This window comes from Sinocyclocheilus grahami, unplaced genomic scaffold (genome assembly GCF_001515645.1).
Source record: "Sinocyclocheilus grahami isolate Dianchi unplaced genomic scaffold, SAMN03320097.WGS_v1.1 scaffold69.1, whole genome shotgun sequence".
NCBI lineage: Eukaryota > Metazoa > Chordata > Actinopteri > Cypriniformes > Cyprinidae > Sinocyclocheilus > Sinocyclocheilus grahami.
Genome location: NW_015505248.1, coordinates 1,917,529 through 1,937,699, shown reverse-complemented (window position 1 = coordinate 1,937,699; position 20,171 = coordinate 1,917,529). Strand labels below are relative to the sequence as shown.

Sequence of the window (20,171 nt, the reverse complement as noted above, 5' to 3'; positions counted from 1 at the left end):
ATAAAAAGCCACAATAGTAATATGTGGAATTTGAGTCCTGCTGCTCTAAAAACTCAAAGGTCAGGGAAATTAATTTTACTGCCTGTGGAGGTGAAGAAAGGAAAAAAAGGTGAAACCACATTAAAAACTCCTGCTATACAAAACATTTCAACAGCATTCGCTGTTCCATACATTTCAATATTTCCTAATGCAAGCCTCGCATGAGGATTCAAACACAGCGACAGCTGAATTAGACAAGAGACCTGCAATGAGAACTTCACCTCGCTACTGAAACCTTAACCTCCCACATTCTCCACTAACTTCCAGGTTTTGTTTTATGTGACAAACTGAAAAGCATAATTTTTCCATACTTGAAAAGTTTCAGACAGGCTATTTTGTAGATATGCATCAATTTAATAAATATACCAATAGACATCACAGTAAAAAGTCCACTCAAGATTCAACTAAAATCAATCCCGAATAAGGTTTGAATCAGGCAAAACAGTAGTTCTACAGCAGAAAAAAAATTACTGATTTTATTTTACACACATAACATGCGTGCATTCAAAGCAAATGACGAGAAACCGCCTAAAGCTCTGCTTTGATGAGGATACACCTATCAATAAAAACGTCTCGGGTTACGCATGTAACCCTAGTTCCTCGAGGGAACGAGATGCTGCGTCGAAAACGCTAGGGGAACGCCCTTCAGCGTGATGGGCTCTGAACCTCGTGTGTAATCAGACCAATAGATGGGCGAGACATCACGGCGGGTGACGTAATGACCAGAAAGCTATAAAAGCACGTGCGGTGAGACCAGTGTCAGCTTCTTGGAATGAAGCAAGCGCTGGCAGGGACGCCGGAAGTATGGCACCGAGACGCAGCGTCGGGGAACTAGGGTTACATACGTAACCCGAGACGTTCTTCTTACAGGAACTCGAGCTGCGTCAGAAACGCTAGGGGAACGCGACTGCCCACGGCGCCAGACTTCTAATTCTCTGCCTAGTGTGGAAGACTGCACAGCTAGGGCGAGAGAACAGAAGAGCCAGGAGTGGCTCGCATGTCTAGGTCATAGAACCTGACGAAGGTCAGGGGCGTGGACCATCCCGCAGCGTCGCAGATGTCCTGCATGGAGACACCTGCCAGGAAGGCCTTAGAGGTCGCCACACTTCTAGTAGAGTGAACCTTGACCCCAAGAGGCGAAGGGAGATCAGAGGACTCATAGGAAATAGAAATGGCATCCACTATCCACCGCAGTTCTGTGGATGTATGCGTCCAGTGCTCGCACTGGACACATACAGTTAATCTTCGCTGGTCTGGATCCCCTAAGGGACGAGGACTTAGGGCCTGGAGCACGACAGGCCATGGTGTAGAGGAGGGGACCTTAGGAACATACCCCGCTCGAGGGTACAGAAACGCTTTGGCCAGACCGGGCCCAAAGTCAAGATAAGAAGGGGCCACTGAAAGGGCCTGCAGATCCCCACCTCTCTTGAGAGAAGATATCGCCAGAGGAAGGTAGTTTTGATAGTAAGGAGGCGATCAGATATCTCCTCAATAGGCTCGAAGGGAGGCCTACAGAGAGCCTCTAGCACCACAGCCAGGTCCCACGTGGGGACACGAGATCGTACCAGAGGCCTCAGCCTCAGCGCACCATGGAGAAAACGTGTAACTAGGGGGTGTCTGCCCACTGACTGGCCACGTAGGCCGCAATAGCCGGCACGTAGACCTTCACGGTGGAGTGGGTCAACCCTGCAGAGAAACGGGCCTGCAAGAACTCCAGCACTGTACCAACCGGGCAGTTAACTGGGTCGAGCTGGCGGTCTCCACACCAAGAAGTGAAAAGTTTCCACTTCAAGGCGTACAGTTTCCTCGTGGAGGGAGCTCTGGATTGGAGGATGGTCTCAACAACCTCAGTTGAGAGACCGGAAGCTACGAGTTGTGCCCCCTCAGGGGCCACACCCACAACTTCCACAGCTCCGGGCAGGAGTGGATGATCATACCCTCCGCCTGTGAGAGGAGATCTCTCCTGACGGAAATGAGGTGGGGGAGAACCAAACTGGATTCTGTAGCCTCTCTCTACAGTGTGCAGGACCCACTGAGACACATTTGGCAGTAGTTTCCACGCTGCCAAAAAGTCTACTAAGGGAATCAGTCTCTCGAGACTGATCTCTGGTATAATACGAGCAGCCAGCTCGGTGCCCTGTAAGAGCGAACCGGCAGGTAACAACCGAACCCGCTGCTCTAGAGACCTCCGCGGAGGTGGCAAGCCTCTTAACCCCGCTACATTGCCGGGCGGTGACTGAGAGTGGAGCTCGCGGGAGACCGCTGCTCCCTGTAACTCCGGCAGGGTTAGCAGCCGATCTCCTGAGGGCACTGAGGCAAGACAGACACCGTGTAATGCGGGGTAACCCGCTGCACCCCAGAGGGGACTGCCCTCATAAGTCCTTGGCCAGTGGCGTCAGGACCTTCTTCGGAACTATGAAGTACCGGCTGTAGAACCCGGACTGCCTCGCATGAGGAGGGACCACCTCGATGGCCTCCTTCCTCAAAAGAGTGACTACTTCTTGTTCCATGACCAAAGCCTGCTCGGGGCCCACCAGCGTGGGCATAATCCCGTTGAAACGAGGCGGAGGAGAACCAAACTGGATTCTGTAGCCCCTCTCTACAGTGTGCAGGACCCACTGAGACACATTTGGCAGTAGTTTCCACGAACCTGCTGCTCTAGAGACCTCCGCGGAGGTGAAGAGCCTCTTAGCACCGCTACGTTGCCGGGCGGTAACTGAGAGTGGCTCTCGCGGGAGACCGCGGCGCCCTGTAACTCTGGCAGGGTTAGCAGACCGATCTCCTGAGGAGTCCTGGGCCAGTGGCATCAGGACTTTTTGGCCAAGGACCTCTTAGTCTTAAGTACGGTCCGCAGATCCGGCTTAGACTTCGAGGCCCCCGACCTAGAGCGTCGCCTCAGAGGAAGAGAGGTAAACACGTGCTCTCACTCTCGAAAATTTATTTATTTATTTATTAAATACGGTCTGGTGAGTAAGATTCACATCGAAATCGAATTATGATATATACGCGCTGCCTCGGCAGCATCAGCAAGCTCTCACTCAGAGGGGGAAGAACCGTAGCGCGGGCTTCCGAAACCTCGAGAGCGGGCGCTGGATCTGGTGGTTAAGGAAGCAGATAGGGACGTGCCCGTCTACATTCCCTCCACCGGATCCGAAACCCACGAGCACAGCCGTCGCTCCACCTCGGCGAAAGCGGGGCCGGCACCGCGAGGAACGCTAGTGAAGGCTATCTTCTCAAAGACAGCCCTCTGAGAGCGAAGCAAGGCAGTAACAACCGCTACCAAAACAGCCGTCAGCTCCTTTTTTTTTTCGAGAGCTGACTCTGCGTGCATGCTCTCAAGCAGACAACAAACAAACTGTGTGTATCCCCACCCGTAAAGTAACGCGGGCAGGGAAGAACACACAGCTTGAATGCTGCCTGCCCTCGCCTTAGTGTCTGGTTTTGTCTTGAGATTCGTTTTGACATACAACACTAAATAAGACTCACAAACAGATATCAGACTGACACACACACAGAGAGCGCTTGCTGAATGACAAAAAACTGACGCTGGTTTCACCGCACGTGCTTTTATAGCTTCCTGGTCATTACGTCACCCGCCGTGACGTCTCGCCCATCTATTGGTCTGATTCCACATGAGGTTCAGAGCCCGTCACGCTGAAGAGCATTCTCCTAGCGTTTCCGAAGCAGCTCGAGTTCCTGAAGAGGAACATAATGGATCTGGATCAGAGAGCTTGTTAGCTCGCTCACAACCAGACTAGAACCCTATAGCACTGACAAAAGAAAGTAGGCGCTTTTAACAAAGGCATATGAACAGTGAGGTCTTGAGCTCTGGGCTATATAGATTACTATAAGATTACTAGAGCCTATGCTTGCGCATGTGTGATGTTATGTGAGGGGGGTGTTGAGTTGATGAGGTTCAGGTAGCCAGAGAGGCAGTTGGGCTGCAACAGAGGATTCTGGGTGTGAGAATGCGAGCGGTGGAACCCTCTGGATCCCTGCCACTCATCTGGCCACCTTCCTAAGCAGGGCAGAAAATCAAACAAGTAGGAAAGAATTAAATAAAAGCAAGAAGAAAAATGATTTCTTATAAATAGCAGGCTTCGCCAGAAGGCATAGGAAATGAGAGCAGCGAGGCGCAGGAGAGGAGCTTGAGCTTGACACGGGTCTTAAAATTGAGAGGGGGCGGAATCAGGGACCTATTGCGCAAAATGGCTCCAACCAAAGTAAGGATTAGTGTTCCTGCCGCCACAGCCAAGATTCTCCAGAACAACTAATCACCTTCAAGTTCTCTCGTTTTTTTTCCCTTTTCCTCCTCACTGTCTCTCGCTCTCCTTCACACTCCCTTTCTCTCTCTCTATCCTCTTTAAAGTATCATTTCACCCCTCACAGCCATTATGGCTAAAATTAAGCAGAGAGTGTTCTGCCAGCACCGATTAGACACATCCCTGGATCCGCGCTGAGGAGAAGGTGTCATGTCAGTTACAGCTCTGAGAAGAAACGTGCTTCACCGCGACAGTCTACACGGGCAGGCTGAGAAAGTGACGTACATCTGTGCCACCCAGCGAAAAGACTTGTGGTGAGAATAGTTTTGATTCGGGTTCAGAGGGCTAAAATATCAGCCGGCAATTAGAAACGAGACAGAACAGCTTACAAAATGTTGTGGAACATTTTGTGTGAAACCGTTAATAGACTCCAGCGTGTTTTGAGTGAACAAGTGTTATACAACTCAAAATAAAGACAGATAATATACTTTCAAGTGAGCATAATTATCCTGCAAGAATAAAAATGTACATGGGTTTACAGTCGTATGAATATTCTAGTAGCTACAATTCACTTGAATTCATTTACTACAAAACAGTTTGCATATCAGTCAGAAGCATGCAGTGATCAATTAGCTTAATACAAAGAAACAAACAAGCGCTTCTTTGTTGTTGCTTAAAAATACAAAATGCAAACATCAGCAAATCTCACATTCACACTTTAACCCAGTTACAACAAAAAGCCAAAGAAGAAACTGAAGTTTCACAGTTAGTTATTGCAAGGATGTGCATAAGAACACATGTTTAGGCTACTTTATTTATAAGCAGAATGAGTGTTTGTACATCTGTTTAATGTGACATTCTGTGAGAGATCTGCATCTCACAAGCACGGCTTCGCTCGCAAAAGGCAGCGATGATATTGATAAAAGAGACGTTTTATAATCACAATGATCTGGAGAACTGCACTGCCACAGAAGGTTTAAATGAGTCTTAGATAGGTCACCTTCAACTTTAAGAGTTTTGTCTGACCTTTAATTCTTTAATGTCGAGCTGCTGGTTTCAAGAAGAAGAAAAAAGTAGAGGAAGAAGGATGGCTGTATGATTTCTCCTATTCAGAGACAGATGAAATGGGCCCTGCATACTTGCAAATGACTGGGAAATATGCAAGTAATTTACCGTTAAATTCCATAACAGGAAAACCTAATTGTACAGCATGTCCAGCCTAATTGAATTGTTCTACAAGTGCATTACTGTTATGGAAATAATACTGACAGGAGTGATAAGAGATTGAATGAGAGACACTGAATGAAGAATAAAACTGCTAGGCTAAAAAAAAAATCATACACAAAGTAATTCGGATCAAAAGTCTAAAATGAACAAATTATTATAAATTAACAACAGAAATAATCAAATCTTGATTATGCTTATGTATGCATTAAAAATAAACAACAACAATTTTAAAAAATAGTAATAAATGCTTCCAAATTAGAAGCATTGTAAATTACAACACTACTCATCCAATCTGATGTTTCGACTTACAAATGTTATTATAAACTACATATTTAAAAAAAAAATACTACATTTGCAATTTAAATAAAACACTAAATAACAAGTTCATTTGTCAAAAAAAAAGAACAGCTTCATGCACCCACAAAAAAAATGCCCTTTTGCTTGCTCTCTGCTGGACAGAGACTGAAGTGCAGGTGACCCTTCTACAGTTTTCCTGCAGTATCAACTAACAAAAGCATCAGCCTGCGTCAAACCAGGCTGTCAGTTTCAAAAAGAAAGGTGTGTATGCATGTGAGATGCCGGATGCGCAGAGCAAACACATATAAAGAAAATTTGCATCCACGCTTGTGTGCACCAAACACATTCAGCCAGTAAATACATGCTGCCAAGCCTTTCTTACAAAAAAAAATTACACACAGATACATACATATTTACATGTATGCAATTATGCACGTATAATGCAAAGGTACTTATGTGCTTTATTGTATCAATATACTTCTAAGTTGGAAGCAAGAAACAAAACAATCTTGAAATATTTCTGCTGTGAATATTAGCCTTCGTTTGATTGATGCAAAGCACACATGCAGTTATATTGAAAAGCTCACGAGTGATAACGTCGAATTGGGAATGTAATATCACCAGCATTTCCAAGAACTGCCAAATCTACATTTATGTTACACTGACAAAAAAAAAAAAAAATCTCATTAAATCACATCACTCTTAAGCACAGGAACTGCCTAAATATAATGAACCTTGTGATCTCAAGCCACCGAATCTCTTTGACAGCAGGTTATTTCAGCAATGATAGGTTAATGTAATTTCTCTTTTGTTTTCATTCAGTCATCACGGAGGAGATGTCCTTCCATGATGACATGCAGATGGTGAGCAACTTCATTTCAGCCCTGGATTATCTCACGCATGTGACAACATCTTCCTTTGTTGCCAAGAGTGTCGAACTGCTTTGAACTGCCGAATGACAGAATAGGGAAGCCATTCCAAATGCAAATGTAAATTATTGTTACTTACACGTTTAACCCTCTAGACACTGTTCTGTCCTAGTATGCAGAGGAATTCTGAAATCGTGTTGCCCTCTTTTGGCAGGCATGTGTGACTGCAGATTCTTTCCTGACAATTACAACTGCTTGAAAATGGGCAGATATTTAAAAAAAGGATAAAGGTGTGATATCATGATACGATGTTGAAAAATGAAGAATATGAATGTGAGATATTTGAAAAATCAAACAGATATGACAATGTTACAAATATAAAGGTTATGACCTTGCGGTTGCCTTACGCAGTATTGTACAAAAACGAATGACTGGATTTCACAGATGAATTCAACTGCAATGACCAGTAGAAAACCTGTAACAGAAACCCTGTAAAAGAAAACTTGAAAAAGAAAACCTGTAAAGGAAACATCATTTAAAAATGAATAAACAGTGACCTGTACTCGCCTCACTAGGCCAAACTACGCTGTAAAGGACTATTAATGAATATTTCCTTTTCATACCAACTCTATTCCAAACACATTTCTTCCTGTGCTTTCATTGCTACGGTCTCATTTCATACTCACTTTCTCCGCCTTCCCCTCCCTCACTCATCCTCAGACCTGTGGGTCACTCCAGCAGGAACAGGAAGTATCCTTCCTCCTTTCCAGAGCTCACCCCTTCGTCAGTTTCCCCAGCGTTCTCCCAGCATTCCAGTCTTTGATTTCCCACTCGTCTGCAAAGATAAGAAACAAACCCCAGCAATGGGAACTTTCAGTGAATATCCTTTTCAGCCTTCACACCTACTATCTGTTTTGCTTTCTCTTTTTTTTCCTCCCTCGTTCATCTCTGAGCTCGGGGAAAGTGAAGAGGTGGGTAGTTTATTCAGTAATATTCAGAACGGTTGATCTAAATAAAGATGCTCTTCAAATTCCAGTGTATGTCTAATGGTCTATCACAGAGGGAGGATTACTGATCTGATTTAAAAGGCTAAACAATGCTGAGTGGAAAGGAGGAGCGGAAAAATGACTTTTGTGGTGACAGATGCACTATCGAGAATTTCAGTGGCTCATATTTCAAGCTGGTGAAATAGAGTCATTTAAACGGCCTGTACTGCCCAATATATAGTGTTAAATAAACTATAAAAGCTTGGCGATAAGCAACCTGCCCCACACTCTCTCCTTGCAGCTGAATCGATACGGCCTGTGCAGCATATCATTCATCTCATAAGTATAATGAATACTTGTGTTATTAATCTCATCTTTATACAGGGGTAATATGATAGTTAATTCAGCTCAGTTGAAATTAATGGAAATAAGTTAATCACAAATGCATCGCTTAGGAAAAATCCATTTGGGTGAGATATTCTAATAAAAATACGTATAGGCAACGAGCACTAATTCCATCATGCATAGAAACCAATATTTCACACCATTCATCTGACTAACGCACAAATGGAATATTTCACACTCTTTTCTTCAGTGAAAACAATATAGATTTTGATTTGCTTGCAAACAATTTTAATAAAAAGCTATTGATGGGATATTGATTGGTTAGCTCACAGCACAGCTCGTGGGCCCAGTGTGCAACAATCATTATGCGCCATGCTTTTGGGTTCATTTCAACTCATATGGTCAATAAAGACTCCATAGGCTCTTGGCCCTTTGAACACGTTGGGATGCTTTTTCCACAGCGTCCTTTAAATCAAACTCTATTGTCAGGATGAGCCAAAAGAAATACTCAAATGTAGCACTGCTCCAACATCCGACTGACCATGAATCAAGATATGCTGAAACAAAAACATGTCGGACAAATTGATACTTTATATCAATGTAATATAATAGAGAAAATAAGAGTCATTATGTGTTGGCGGTGCACTATGATTTCCACCATCACTGAAACTTCAGTAGTACATAAGTAAATCAAATTTAAAATTGGCCAGTGTTTTAAGTCTTTTCAGCTTTAATTTTCCAGGAATCACAATTATACTGTAGTTTCAAAATTTGTGGCATCCCTCAAGGCTCCCTGAGTGGTTCCTTGACTTCTCTCCAGTCTGTACCTTCCTTTAAGAATGTGATCACTACACTCAAATATCTTATTTATAACCATGTCACTTTGTAAAATCTTTATTCGTGTGAACATATCTTTTAAATGTGAGAGCCACTGGAGTAACGGCAATAAAACGCTGGAGAGGGATCAATGCTGAACGCATTACGCCTCGGCACAGAGACTTGGCTTTAATAATCAAAAAATTGATCCATTAAGCTAAACCTAATTCTTTGCCAAAATGGGAGAGGTGCTCAGTTTTTAACACATGGTTATGTGAAGAATTGCAATTTTTCACAGAGACTCAGGTCTAATGACACAATATTGAAGATGAAATGGGCTCATTACATCATAAAGACAGACAGACAGATAGGCAGATTACATCATACAGACAGACAGACAGATAGATGGATAGATGTATAGAGCAAAGACTGTTGTAACTTTTTTTTTTTTCTTGAAGTGACCTAACATTTACCAAGCCCTTCTCACATGACTGCGATCGTTCTCCACACACACTTCAAAGGTTACCGGATGCGCCTAATTCAAAGCTGTAAATGAGAGTTCTACTTTTGAGTCTTTAGGATTTACCAAAAAAGATGAAACCTTATACATGCTACTCTGATGAGCTGGAGCATGTGTGTCTATTTAACTGTGAACGAGCAAATAGCAAACTTTAAGAGAGCAAATGATAGGGGGAAGTGAATGAAAAGGAGCACAAAGGAGGTAAACAACCAAAATCCTCTGAAACAAGACCAATGGCAGAGTCGTTTGGACCTCGGTGAATGCGCAGGTCGAGCATCACAGCGCAGAGACACTTCCTCTGTGCCGTGTCCCTGGGCTGCCGCTGCAACTCAACACCAGCGATATCGATCGGACTCCTAAGCCTCCACCAACCTGGTCAAACCTGAGTCCTTTCTGATATTTACCCACTAAAGTATTCCCTTCTGCTAGCGCTGCCAACCTACAAGACATGGAGGGAGAAAAAAAGTCAATTATATACAACGTGCTTGGTTTCCCCTCAAGGATGGAATCCACCCTTTCTAATCCGATCAATTCATGTCAGACAGGAGGCTGGATTCAGTGCTATCTCTGAAGTCCTGTAATCCAGGCTAAGTCTTCACACTGCCTGCCTCACCTCCACAAGAAAAGGGTTTGGTCCAGAGCATGATACAGCAAATTAGCCATAGTGTACATTCAGACACGCTGTAGTGGATGGGTGCCAGTGTGCTAACAGCTAAGCATAATTGGATAAGCAATTCAGCTAATTCCGACTATAGTCAATGCTACAGTTGGCACATATAATAAAGGGGGACTTGGGGCTAGTTGTCACACTTTTGTATTTTTATTTTATTGTTGAAAGCATTTTTGAAAGTTTATGTCTATACTAGCAGGTGTGTTGAAATACATAAAACAATAAAAAGATGCCATTTCACAATAAAATAAACAGTAACAGGAAAAAATATATATTATTATGAAGTAATTTTTTAAAGATTTTTGAAAGATTTTCAATTTCTATTATACGGAAATAAAACAATAAAAAATATTCAATTTCATGATAACATAAACAGTAACAAAAAAATATCAAACCATTGTTTTAGCCACAAATACAGCACAAATTTAGGCATAAATTCAAAAACATGACAATTTGCCTCAACCTGACCTGATCTTTCAATTAAAATCGACCTTCATTATATATACTTGACTCTTAAATGTTTTATTACATTTACTTGTTTAAACATTAACGAAGGCAAAGATATGATGCTGTAATTTTAGTTTGGTGAACATAATTTCCAAAAAATATTTGAATTTAAGAGGGTTTTAAACTAGATATCTGGTCTCCCTTATTGTAGATATTCACTAAGGTACAATCAGATTTTTTAAAATACTTTTTTTACTTTTAGTCACTGGTGAATTATATACAAGCAATATATAACTTTGAAGTATTTGGCTGGTGGTGAGACATGGGAAGGTGTCCCATTACAGACATGCAATGGCTAATAGCCAGTGCGCACAGTAAATGATCAGGAACGAGGAGAGAGTGCTGGGACACTTTAATTTCCACTGACATATTGTGCTTCATGTACAGTCTGAATGGCTCCATAAAGAAAGTGTAATGATGGTCCAGGACCATGGCCAAATAGCTGACATGCACGTTTTCCCTGGTCAGCTCAGCACCAGGTTTGATCCGTCTCATTACACCAGTCATTCAAATAATGGACAGCTATGGGAGCTCTGGTAAAGCTACAACTAATACACATGCCAAAGTCTACATCATAGTGGTTCATTCTCGCTGTCTGCTTAGTATGCACAGGTGTTCAGGGCTGAGAACGTAAACATATAACTCTAGATTTTTTATTTATAACATACAATAATAAAATTATATAAACAGATATAAAAAACTATATAAATAGCAAAAATATATATATTTATTTGAAGAGAGAGAGAGAGAGAGAGAGAGAGAGAGAGAGAGAGAGGCGCGATAAATCGGCCACCCCTGCTCTTGTCTCGCTTCAAAAGAATCTGTTAAGAGAGAAAGGGAGAGGGAAAAAAGCAGGGAGCAAGACCCACACGATGTAGTTCCAGCCAATTGCATTCCAGAGAAGTGACCATGGCTGGAGATAAGCAATGCACTATAGATCATGCTCCTCAAAAGGTATAAAAGAAAGGCAGATGCCGCAGGAATAAGGCAATAGCAGGAGAAAATAAATAATCTCCGTTTCTTCAGCAATTCTGGAAAGCATAATTGTATAAATCCTTTATTCAGGATTGCCATTAACCCTGTGCAGTGTACGGCTGTAACAATCTGCATGTGAAGGGAAATAGGAACCCCTCTCTCTCTCTCTCTCCCTATGTGAGGTTGCCAGGCTCACCCTCTCCAAACCACAGTCAGAGCCAAAATCGCTTTAAATTGTTCCTCACTGTCACAAAAAAAAAAAAGCATTTAACACTCACCCATTGTGCAGGGACTGATCTCTCAACCACTCTAGCACCCCGTCAACATAAGCACAGATATCCTTCCACAGATATGTAAACAGCCCACTAAGATTTCTTTGTTTGGATTTTGAAGCTGGGTAGATTTGCCTTTGCTGCGCTTGCTTTTACAGCTTAGAAGCAGGTGGATGACAAAACATCAATCTCTCCAGGCACAATGTGTAGCACGCACGCTTGACACTCTACACAAGCAATATACAATCACACACTCCAATACAGGGCTCTCAGCTGTAATGATGTGTGTTTGCTTAAAGGCAGCTTTATGAATATAGTAGCTTTATGAAACAGCTCTGAATATTTGAGCATTTTTGGAATAAAAAAGAAAAACGCTGCATATTAGAGCCTGTGATGTTTAATGAAGAGGGAATTAGACATCAAAACATTCATCCATGGACATCTGCATCCATAGCATCAGAGCAGAAAATGACAAGGACAGGGTAAAGTTATTATCCACGTTTTATATGTTCACTCTAGTATTAATGCAAGGCAGATGCTGTCTATTGGGGGAAAATAAATGTTTAAGTGGAGTGTTGCCACAAAGGAAACCTGTCAGAGAACAACTGATATATGCTGATATTTGGAATATTGTGGCTATGTGTCACACCATTTAGCCCAGTTTCTGTATGAACACATAGACACCTCACACTTGGCTACAAATAATAATAATAATAATAATAATCATCATCATCATCATCATCTTTAAGATTTCCACCGTTTTGCCCAGTTAAAACAAATATTTAAACGTTCATTTAACATCACACTGAAACATGCCTTAAACAAGATCTCAACTAGATGGCCCATTAAGGAGCCTCAGCAAACTTCCAAGGGGACGACATGAATTACTTTTTATTACGTTTTATTGTTAAAATAATCTAAGTCTAATCTAAAAAGCTAAAAAAACAAAACAAAAAAAAACAAAGGTAAAAATGTAAACCTACATCGACCGATTTCCACAAATAATTTACAGTAATGTATGATTATTTGCCTTTACCTGTAAATGTCAGTCCTGAAAACACTGTTCAAGCTCTTCATAGTTGACTATATCTATGCAAGTTTGGGTTTATTGCGTTCACTTGTTCACCCAACAGACACAACAAAAATATGGCGATACTGGAATTAGTTTGGAGGACAGAAGTCATAAAACTGCTGCAAAATGCTCCTAAAATAACGTTGCGTCACACGGGACCTAGGGCCTACCTGTCGCACTGTGTAGTTTGCTTGTTTTGATTTGAATTAAAGCGAATTAAATCATCCATCAAATGATTAACTAATACTAAACTTCACATATTGCGCAATAGCACCTTTATTTTACGAGATGTTGAGATTCTGTACGTCTACACTGCCGATATATTGCAGTGATAGATTTGGTTAACATTATTCAAATATTAACAGTTAAACAGGCCTTATGTGGTTAAATCCTGTTGCACATTAGTTCAAATAAAGTTCGGCCATTCAAACTTTAATGACGTCGGCGACGCTCGAGTCTTTTCGCGGGAAGTTACTTTCGCTTTGCCTGGATCACAACAGCGGAAGAGGCTTCTGACTGCAGCGACTGTAGAGCTTTAGGCTGTGTTTATATGGCTTAGTTTATTGTCGAGACATCTAAATAGGTGTTTAGCTAGAGGTTTATATTCAGCCCGTGCTTTGACATACTTATGTTTCATCATGAGCTGTTTGCTGATGAGAGAAAGCCCTATGATCATTGCGCTTAATAAGGAGAAGACAGTCTATGACGGGTTCATCACAGTACTGGTAAGAAAAGCTTCACATCTCAGGTCACAGTCATGCTAAAGAAGACAGCGTATGTTGTCAGCTGCGTTTACAGTGTGGATATGTAATGTCGTGTGAATCGTATACCAGTGAAGCGATTGTCACAAGTCTCATTATTTAATCTTTGACAGGAAAAAGACTTCAGGATAAGAATATCTCTACCTCCTGATCATCAGATGAAACAGGCTAAGTATGACTGAAATAGTATTTCTTTAATAGTAGTTTTTTTCCCTTTTATGTGATGTCCATCGAATATTATTTCTGTGTATATTGTCTTTGCCTTTTTTATTGAGGTAACAAAGAACATAAACAACATGTATCAATCAACGTGAAGAACATTACACCATATACAATTTATGATCATATGTAAAATGTCATAAATAAGTAAATAATAAAACTCAGTTACACTAATAACAAAATATTCCATATTGTAAAATATTGCAAAAATACTGTAAAATCAGTTTTATATGTGTTCTTTTTGATAAAGCTACCAAATTGCTTTTAAATTAGTGAAAAGCTTTTTCATTCCATTTAAGTTTGTGTATATAATATTGAGCCAGTATATTTAAGTCACGTTATAAAGCGTTGATTTTTATTATTGTCATTTTAACTGTTTCATTTGACTTGTTTTATATATATATATATAATTCCAACAGATATCATTATTATTATTATTTTATTTTCTTGTGCTTGTCTTTGATTGTTTTGCAGATTGCATTGTTGCTGGCAAATGAAACGGCTACTTCATGGTTATCAACATATTGTGAAGCAGGTACAATAGGAAAAGGAAATAGTTCGCAGCTACAGGTGCATCTCAATAAATTAGAATGTCGTGGAAATGTTCATTTATTTCAGTAATTCAACTCAAATTGTGATTTTGCTTGACAATCCTCATAAGGCAGTTAAGTCTAAGTCTCTCGTTCTCTCGGTTAGTTGTGCATCTTTTTCTTCCACACTCTTTCCTTCCACTCAACTTTCTGTTAACATGCTTGGATACAGCACTCTGTGAACAGCCAGCTTCTTTGGCAATGAATGTTTGTGACTTACCCTCCTTGTGAAGGGTGTCAATGATTGTCTTCTGGACAACTGTCAGATCAGCAGTCTTCCCCATGATTGTGTAGCCTAGTGAACCAAACTGAGAGACCATTTTGAAGGCTCAGGAAACCTTTGCAGGTGTTTTGAGTTGATTAGCTGATTGGCATGTCACCATATTCTAATTTGTTGAGATAGTGAATTGGTGGGTTTTTGTTAAATGTGAGCCAAAATCATAACAATTAAAATAACCAAAGACTTAAACTACTACAGTCTGTGTGCATTGAATTTATTTAATACACGAGTTTCACAATTTGAGTTGAATTACTGAAATAAATGAACTTTTCCACGACATTCTAATTTATTGAGATGCTCCTGTATTTCTCATCATTCTAGAAATTAGTCTTAATTAACACACAATGTTTGGCTTGGGGGAAAAAGCTTTTCCCCTATGCCTCTAGGGTAAAAAGACTTTTGATTCGCCCTGCCTAGATTTATGCGGTACCCTAACTAGTTAAAGTTCTTTATTTTCTTATGAATTTAAAATGATTAATAATTAACTCTAATGGTCACTCTCATTAGTTAAATGACAGGTGCTGGTTTTGACATTCTGTATGTTCTACTTTAATCACAGTATTTGTATTTATTTTCTTTGAACAGAGGTTACAGCATTCAGCTAATTTGATGGCTTTTATCCTGGAACTCAGGACAGTATTGGTAAATATTCTTAAAATATTGCATGATTTATCCCCGGGGTTGGACATTACCATATTCATGTTGACAAATGTTATACATGATGTAATGTTCAGCATCATATTACCATAATAAGCACATGAGTCCCGCAGATAGAATAAATGATTCTCATTACGAACTTGTCTATTATCAGGAAGTGGCATTGAAGAGCCAACCAGGATGTCAGTCTTTCTCACCACCTCAGTATTATTCCCAGCTGATAACAGAAATGGAGATCTTAGGATGGGATAAGTATGCTGTTTCTATTGGCCTAGTGCTTCTCACATTGCGTTGTGTTCTCTTATAATTACATACAGTACAAATCCTTTGCATTACTGTAAACGTGTAAGACATTAATAGCACGTACTTCTGTCATCAACTAAAGTTACTATAGTTTAATGAAAACAGTGTGTCAGATTTCTTGCTTTGTAATAGAAGAGGCTAATGTGGTGTCTGTCTGCCATGTATCAAGCTGTGATTTCACTAGGCTTCTCATTTTCCACTTTCTATTAATGTCCAAAGATATAATTATGATATTAGCAAATGCAAATTGGTCTAATTGGAGACCCACTCTCAAGATTAATGGGGAAATGTAGGCTGAAAAGTTAGGCTGGAAATAAGGTGCACGTTTCAGACCTGAATTGCGGTCAGAAGTATTATACACCAGCGCTATCTGTAAATGCACTTGAGATTAATTAAGATCCTTAATTCGTGTCTCTGTTAATAGCCTCAAGTCCGGCAGAGTAGAGGACCCTGATTGGTTTAGGAAGGGGGAAGTGCCGCAGAGCCTGGTCATTTTAATGAGTTTTAGTTGCCTTGAAGAAGCCACATTTACTGTTAATTACTGTATAGATGGGGTCAGGTCTGTTCTCCCCTCTTATCCCCAGAATAGTTCAAAAGAGTCAGATATTTAGAAAATTACAAAACATCAGTCTCTGGCTGCTTTATAGTGCAGTCTAAGTATGCTATTTGGAATATCACAGCAAAGCGTTAGGTCATAAGTAAATGAAACTTGAATATTTTGACTTTGCTCCCATTTCACTGTGAGATATTGCGTTTGTCATCTGAAACGGTTCAGATTTTTTTAGACAATTGGTGCATGGGAGCCATGGCGAGAGGTTGTCACACCTTGCACATGTATGAGAGAGAAGCACGGGGCCTCTCGCTGTGGTCTTTTAACACCCCGCCAAGATAATGACACCTGAGCAGGTTTCCTATTGGCTGGTCTTCTCACCATCTCACTCTAGCCAGCAGTTATATCTTAAAACCCATGATCCCTGGTGGCACCTGTGAGAATGGAATAACTGTACTATTTTCAGCAGCTGGCTTTTTGCATATCTGGAAAGTTGTGATGAAAAGTCTTTGCAAAAGTGGCCTTGACGATATTAGAGTTTGTGTTTTCCTCATCTTACTCTTCCGATTTTTTTGTATTTTTTGTACAGCTTTATGCTTTCATCTATGGCCTGTTTGTATGCAAACATGCCAAATGTTCCTTCGCCATTTATGAAGGGAGCTGATTTTCTAGTTGCAAATGTAATGCTCTCATCAATCCTCCCAGCAAGACATCGAGCCGTCAAGCTGTTTCAATCAACTGAGGTGAACGCCAGCAAGGCCTGATACTGTGGCGGGAGATCCCTGTAGAATGCAGAGTGGCTGAATGGGGTTCCAGCTCAGAAAGGAGATCTCAATTTTGAGGAAATGAATGATTGGTGTGATTTTGTGCCAAAAGCTCATGTAATTGAATGCGATGCAAAAGATTTTTCCCATTGCTTCATGGGTTGTGAGAGAAAAACACAGGGCATTAAGGACATTTTGAACATTGGAACAGAGAAAAAAAGATAGTTTGTTGGTGGATCTGTCAAAATGTTTGCATTACAAATTACAAACAGTGTTCACAAATGTTACCACCAATGTCAACATTAATGGTTTTAAAATAAGCTAACAAAGCACTTTTTAAAATGTAATAATATACATTCATAAAAATCTATAAAATAGCAGCTGTACATTATACATTTGCATTTACTAAGCTTACATACAGGCTTTATGTCGGTCTTAAAGTCTTTAAAGGTCTTAATTCAGAGCAGACAGTTGTTACATTAAATGTTGCATGAATATCTTCCTCAGTATTTTTGTCTTGCTTTCTAGAATAAATATCCCATTGTCCTTAAATCAATATACATTTGCTTGAGATGCAGAATGAAGTCTTGTTTTCTGGGAAATTGAACAAAATTAAGTGAGTTTATGCTTAAAACATGAACAAATATCAGTTAGTGGGGTATGAGAACTTGTTTTCCTTTTGAATTAAATAAATTTTTCTGAGTGCATTGGCAGATATCTTACAACATTGTTCTTGTTTTAATCAAACTCTCTTCATTTTGATCAATTTCACAGAAAACAAAACTTCTTACGTTATTGTACTTCTCAAGTAAGTGTCTCTTGATTTAAGAATATTTAGACATTTGCAATGGAAAACAAGACAAATACGGAGGAAGAACATTACTTTTCTTCAGTGTGATCACTTATGTTAAGTCATTCTATATTTTATTGGTTGGGAGTGGTGGTAGTAAGTTTTTCTTTTTTTAATTAAAATAAAATTTGAGCCAAAAAAGTGTAGAAGTTCTTCTCCCAGAGTTTAGGGACAGAATGTGGATATGTGATCCTACAGTTTTAGCCGATGGGAACACTCAGAGCAAAGTGTGCATGAATGGACTAACCGCGATATGCTGTTATACATCTCGTAAATATGCTGCTGAAATGCAAGTGTCATGTGAAGTGCTGGAATTTTAGCAATAAATCAGCTGTGGTCGCTGTAGTCGATTCAAGACTTTCCGCACTGTTGACCAGGAGAAAGAATTGTGTAGGTCTGAGGAGCATCTTTAAATGAAGAAATCAACCAAAACCATGTGTGGTGCTATTGATCTGTTTTGGCAGGCTGCTCTTCATCGATGCAGAGTTCCGCACACTCAAGCTGAAGGCAGAGGACTCTGCAGGTCGTCAACACGCCATTGCAGTCAAGCTCAAGTCCAAGGTGAAGCCAAGGGTCAAGCCCTATTTCATTTCTTATTTTCTCTCAGTTTTTATTTTATGGTCAGTTTAGCATGGTCCTTATTTAAGAGTTTTGTGATTTGCATTCAGTAAAAACTAGGTTTGTCAATTTAACACAATAATTTAGTATGATTATTTATGTAAGAAAAATAAATAAGATTTATTTATCTCTTATGCTTACCAAAGCTGCATTAAAAACAGAAATAGTGTGAAACATTTTTACAATTTAAGATAATCGTTTTAGTGTAATACAATTTAAATTATAATTTAAATGTAAATGTTTGAATGGTGTGTGTGTGTGTGTGTGTGTGTATACAGTATAAATATATATATATATATATATATATATATATATATAGTAATTTATTTATAAACTGTCAAAATTGAGCCACATTTTTCTAAATGTGAAAACCTCTCCTTTTTTATTAAATAAGTTTCATATCAGGGTTCACAAAAAAAGAAATTTAAAATATTTAGTTTAGAAAATGCACATTTCTGATTTGTGTGGGTCACAGATGGCTGGACTAGTTCACACAGCTTTCTGTATCAGGATCCTCAGACTCAGCTGGACTGCAGAAGGAGCAGAACTTTGGTTTAGTATCTAACTTTAAGCAGGTGGCACTAATGTACTGTGACTGTAAGATTATGTTGAGAGATGGAGCTGTGAGATTGTGACAGGGCCTGAATGAGAGGTGAGAGAGTGTGCAGGGATGCGGTGGCAAAGATAAGACCACGAGTGATCCTCATAAGGTGATTACAGGGGCCACAGAAGAAGCAGAAAATTGTGGCGTGTGAGTGGTTTAGTCTGAAAGTCGGGCTGTGTGTGAATGAGCTCTGCTTGGCATTGCAAGTGGTGGCATGGTATAGATGCCAGTGGCTCCTTGTGGACACTGCACGGGGTCCTGATGAGATTCAGCAGGGCGTGAGAAGCCCCCTGTGCCCACCTGCCCACCGTCCTGCTGGGTGCTAAAAATAGCCGTGATCTACCCACCTCACATCTGCTCATCTTCCCAGAGCCGGGCACCTTTCACAAGGCCCTCCGTCACCCAAATGTGGGTTGTGGGGTCATACACATAGTTGTATTATTGGTTGAAGCGTGGAAACATGTAAGAGAATTTCAAGCTTAAAGAGGCTAAATAAGAAAGGTCTTCAGGTGTGGTAAGTTGTCCTAGTAATTTAGTGTATTATTAATATTTTTAACAGTACTTGTATTCATCTATTATTTAATTTTATATATAAATATTATATAATGTTATATAATATGCACTACTGTTTAGTATTCATATTATATACCATTGTCATTATTCCAAGTCTCTTATGCTCCTTAAGCCTTACCAAAATGAAAAACAATAGTACCGCAATCACTGTTTTTCAATTTGAATATATTTTAAAATGTAATTTATTCCTGTGATGGCAAAGTTGAATTTCAGACACTAAAGACTGGCCATTACTCCAGTCTTTAGTGTCACATGATCCTTCAGAAAAAATTCTACTGATTTGGTGCTCAGGAAACATTTCTTATTATCAATGTTAAAATCAGTTGTGCTGCTCAGTACTATTGTATTGAGTATTTTGATGAAAGATCAAAAGAAACAGCATTAATTTGAAATAGAGATCGTATGTAATATTGAAATTTACTGTCACTTTTAAAAAAAATATAATAATAATTTGACCCCAAACTTTTGAGTGTATAAACTTTTTTTTTAATACTTTTTATACAATTACTAGCAGGAGCCATCATTTCAGTCAAATTGCCATTTTT

The 20,171-nt window shown here is 40.0% G+C and overlaps 1 protein-coding gene and 1 long non-coding RNA gene across 4 annotated transcripts in view; one reads left to right on the top strand and one right to left on the bottom strand.

Moving 5' to 3' along the window:
- Positions 1 to 4,014: 4,014 nt before the first annotated feature.
- Positions 4,015 to 12,897, bottom strand: LOC107585346 (uncharacterized). Its single transcript, XR_001609238.1, has 3 exons — positions 12,822 to 12,897; positions 7,381 to 7,529; positions 4,015 to 4,057 (listed from the first exon to the last, which is right to left on the bottom strand). It is a non-coding gene; the product is annotated as an uncharacterized lncRNA (long non-coding RNA).
- A 350-nt stretch (positions 12,898 to 13,247) lies between these two features.
- The window catches only part of LOC107585345 (E3 ubiquitin-protein ligase FANCL-like), an 18,081-nt gene continuing 11,157 nt past the window's right edge, over positions 13,248 to 20,171 (top strand). Inside the window, exons 1-6 of one of the 3 annotated variants that reach the window (XM_016272347.1) lie at positions 13,248 to 13,582; positions 13,732 to 13,790; positions 14,312 to 14,372; positions 15,293 to 15,349; positions 15,519 to 15,616; positions 18,296 to 18,392. In XM_016272347.1, coding sequence (XP_016127833.1) covers positions 13,496 to 13,582; positions 13,732 to 13,790; positions 14,312 to 14,372; positions 15,293 to 15,349; positions 15,519 to 15,616; positions 18,296 to 18,392 — 459 coding nt within the window. In that variant the 5' untranslated portion in view covers positions 13,248 to 13,495. The remainder of the gene's footprint in view (positions 13,583 to 13,731; positions 13,791 to 14,311; positions 14,373 to 15,292; positions 15,350 to 15,518; positions 15,617 to 18,295; positions 18,393 to 20,171) is intronic. The other 2 variants (XM_016272348.1, XM_016272349.1) reach the window with 2 other exon arrangements.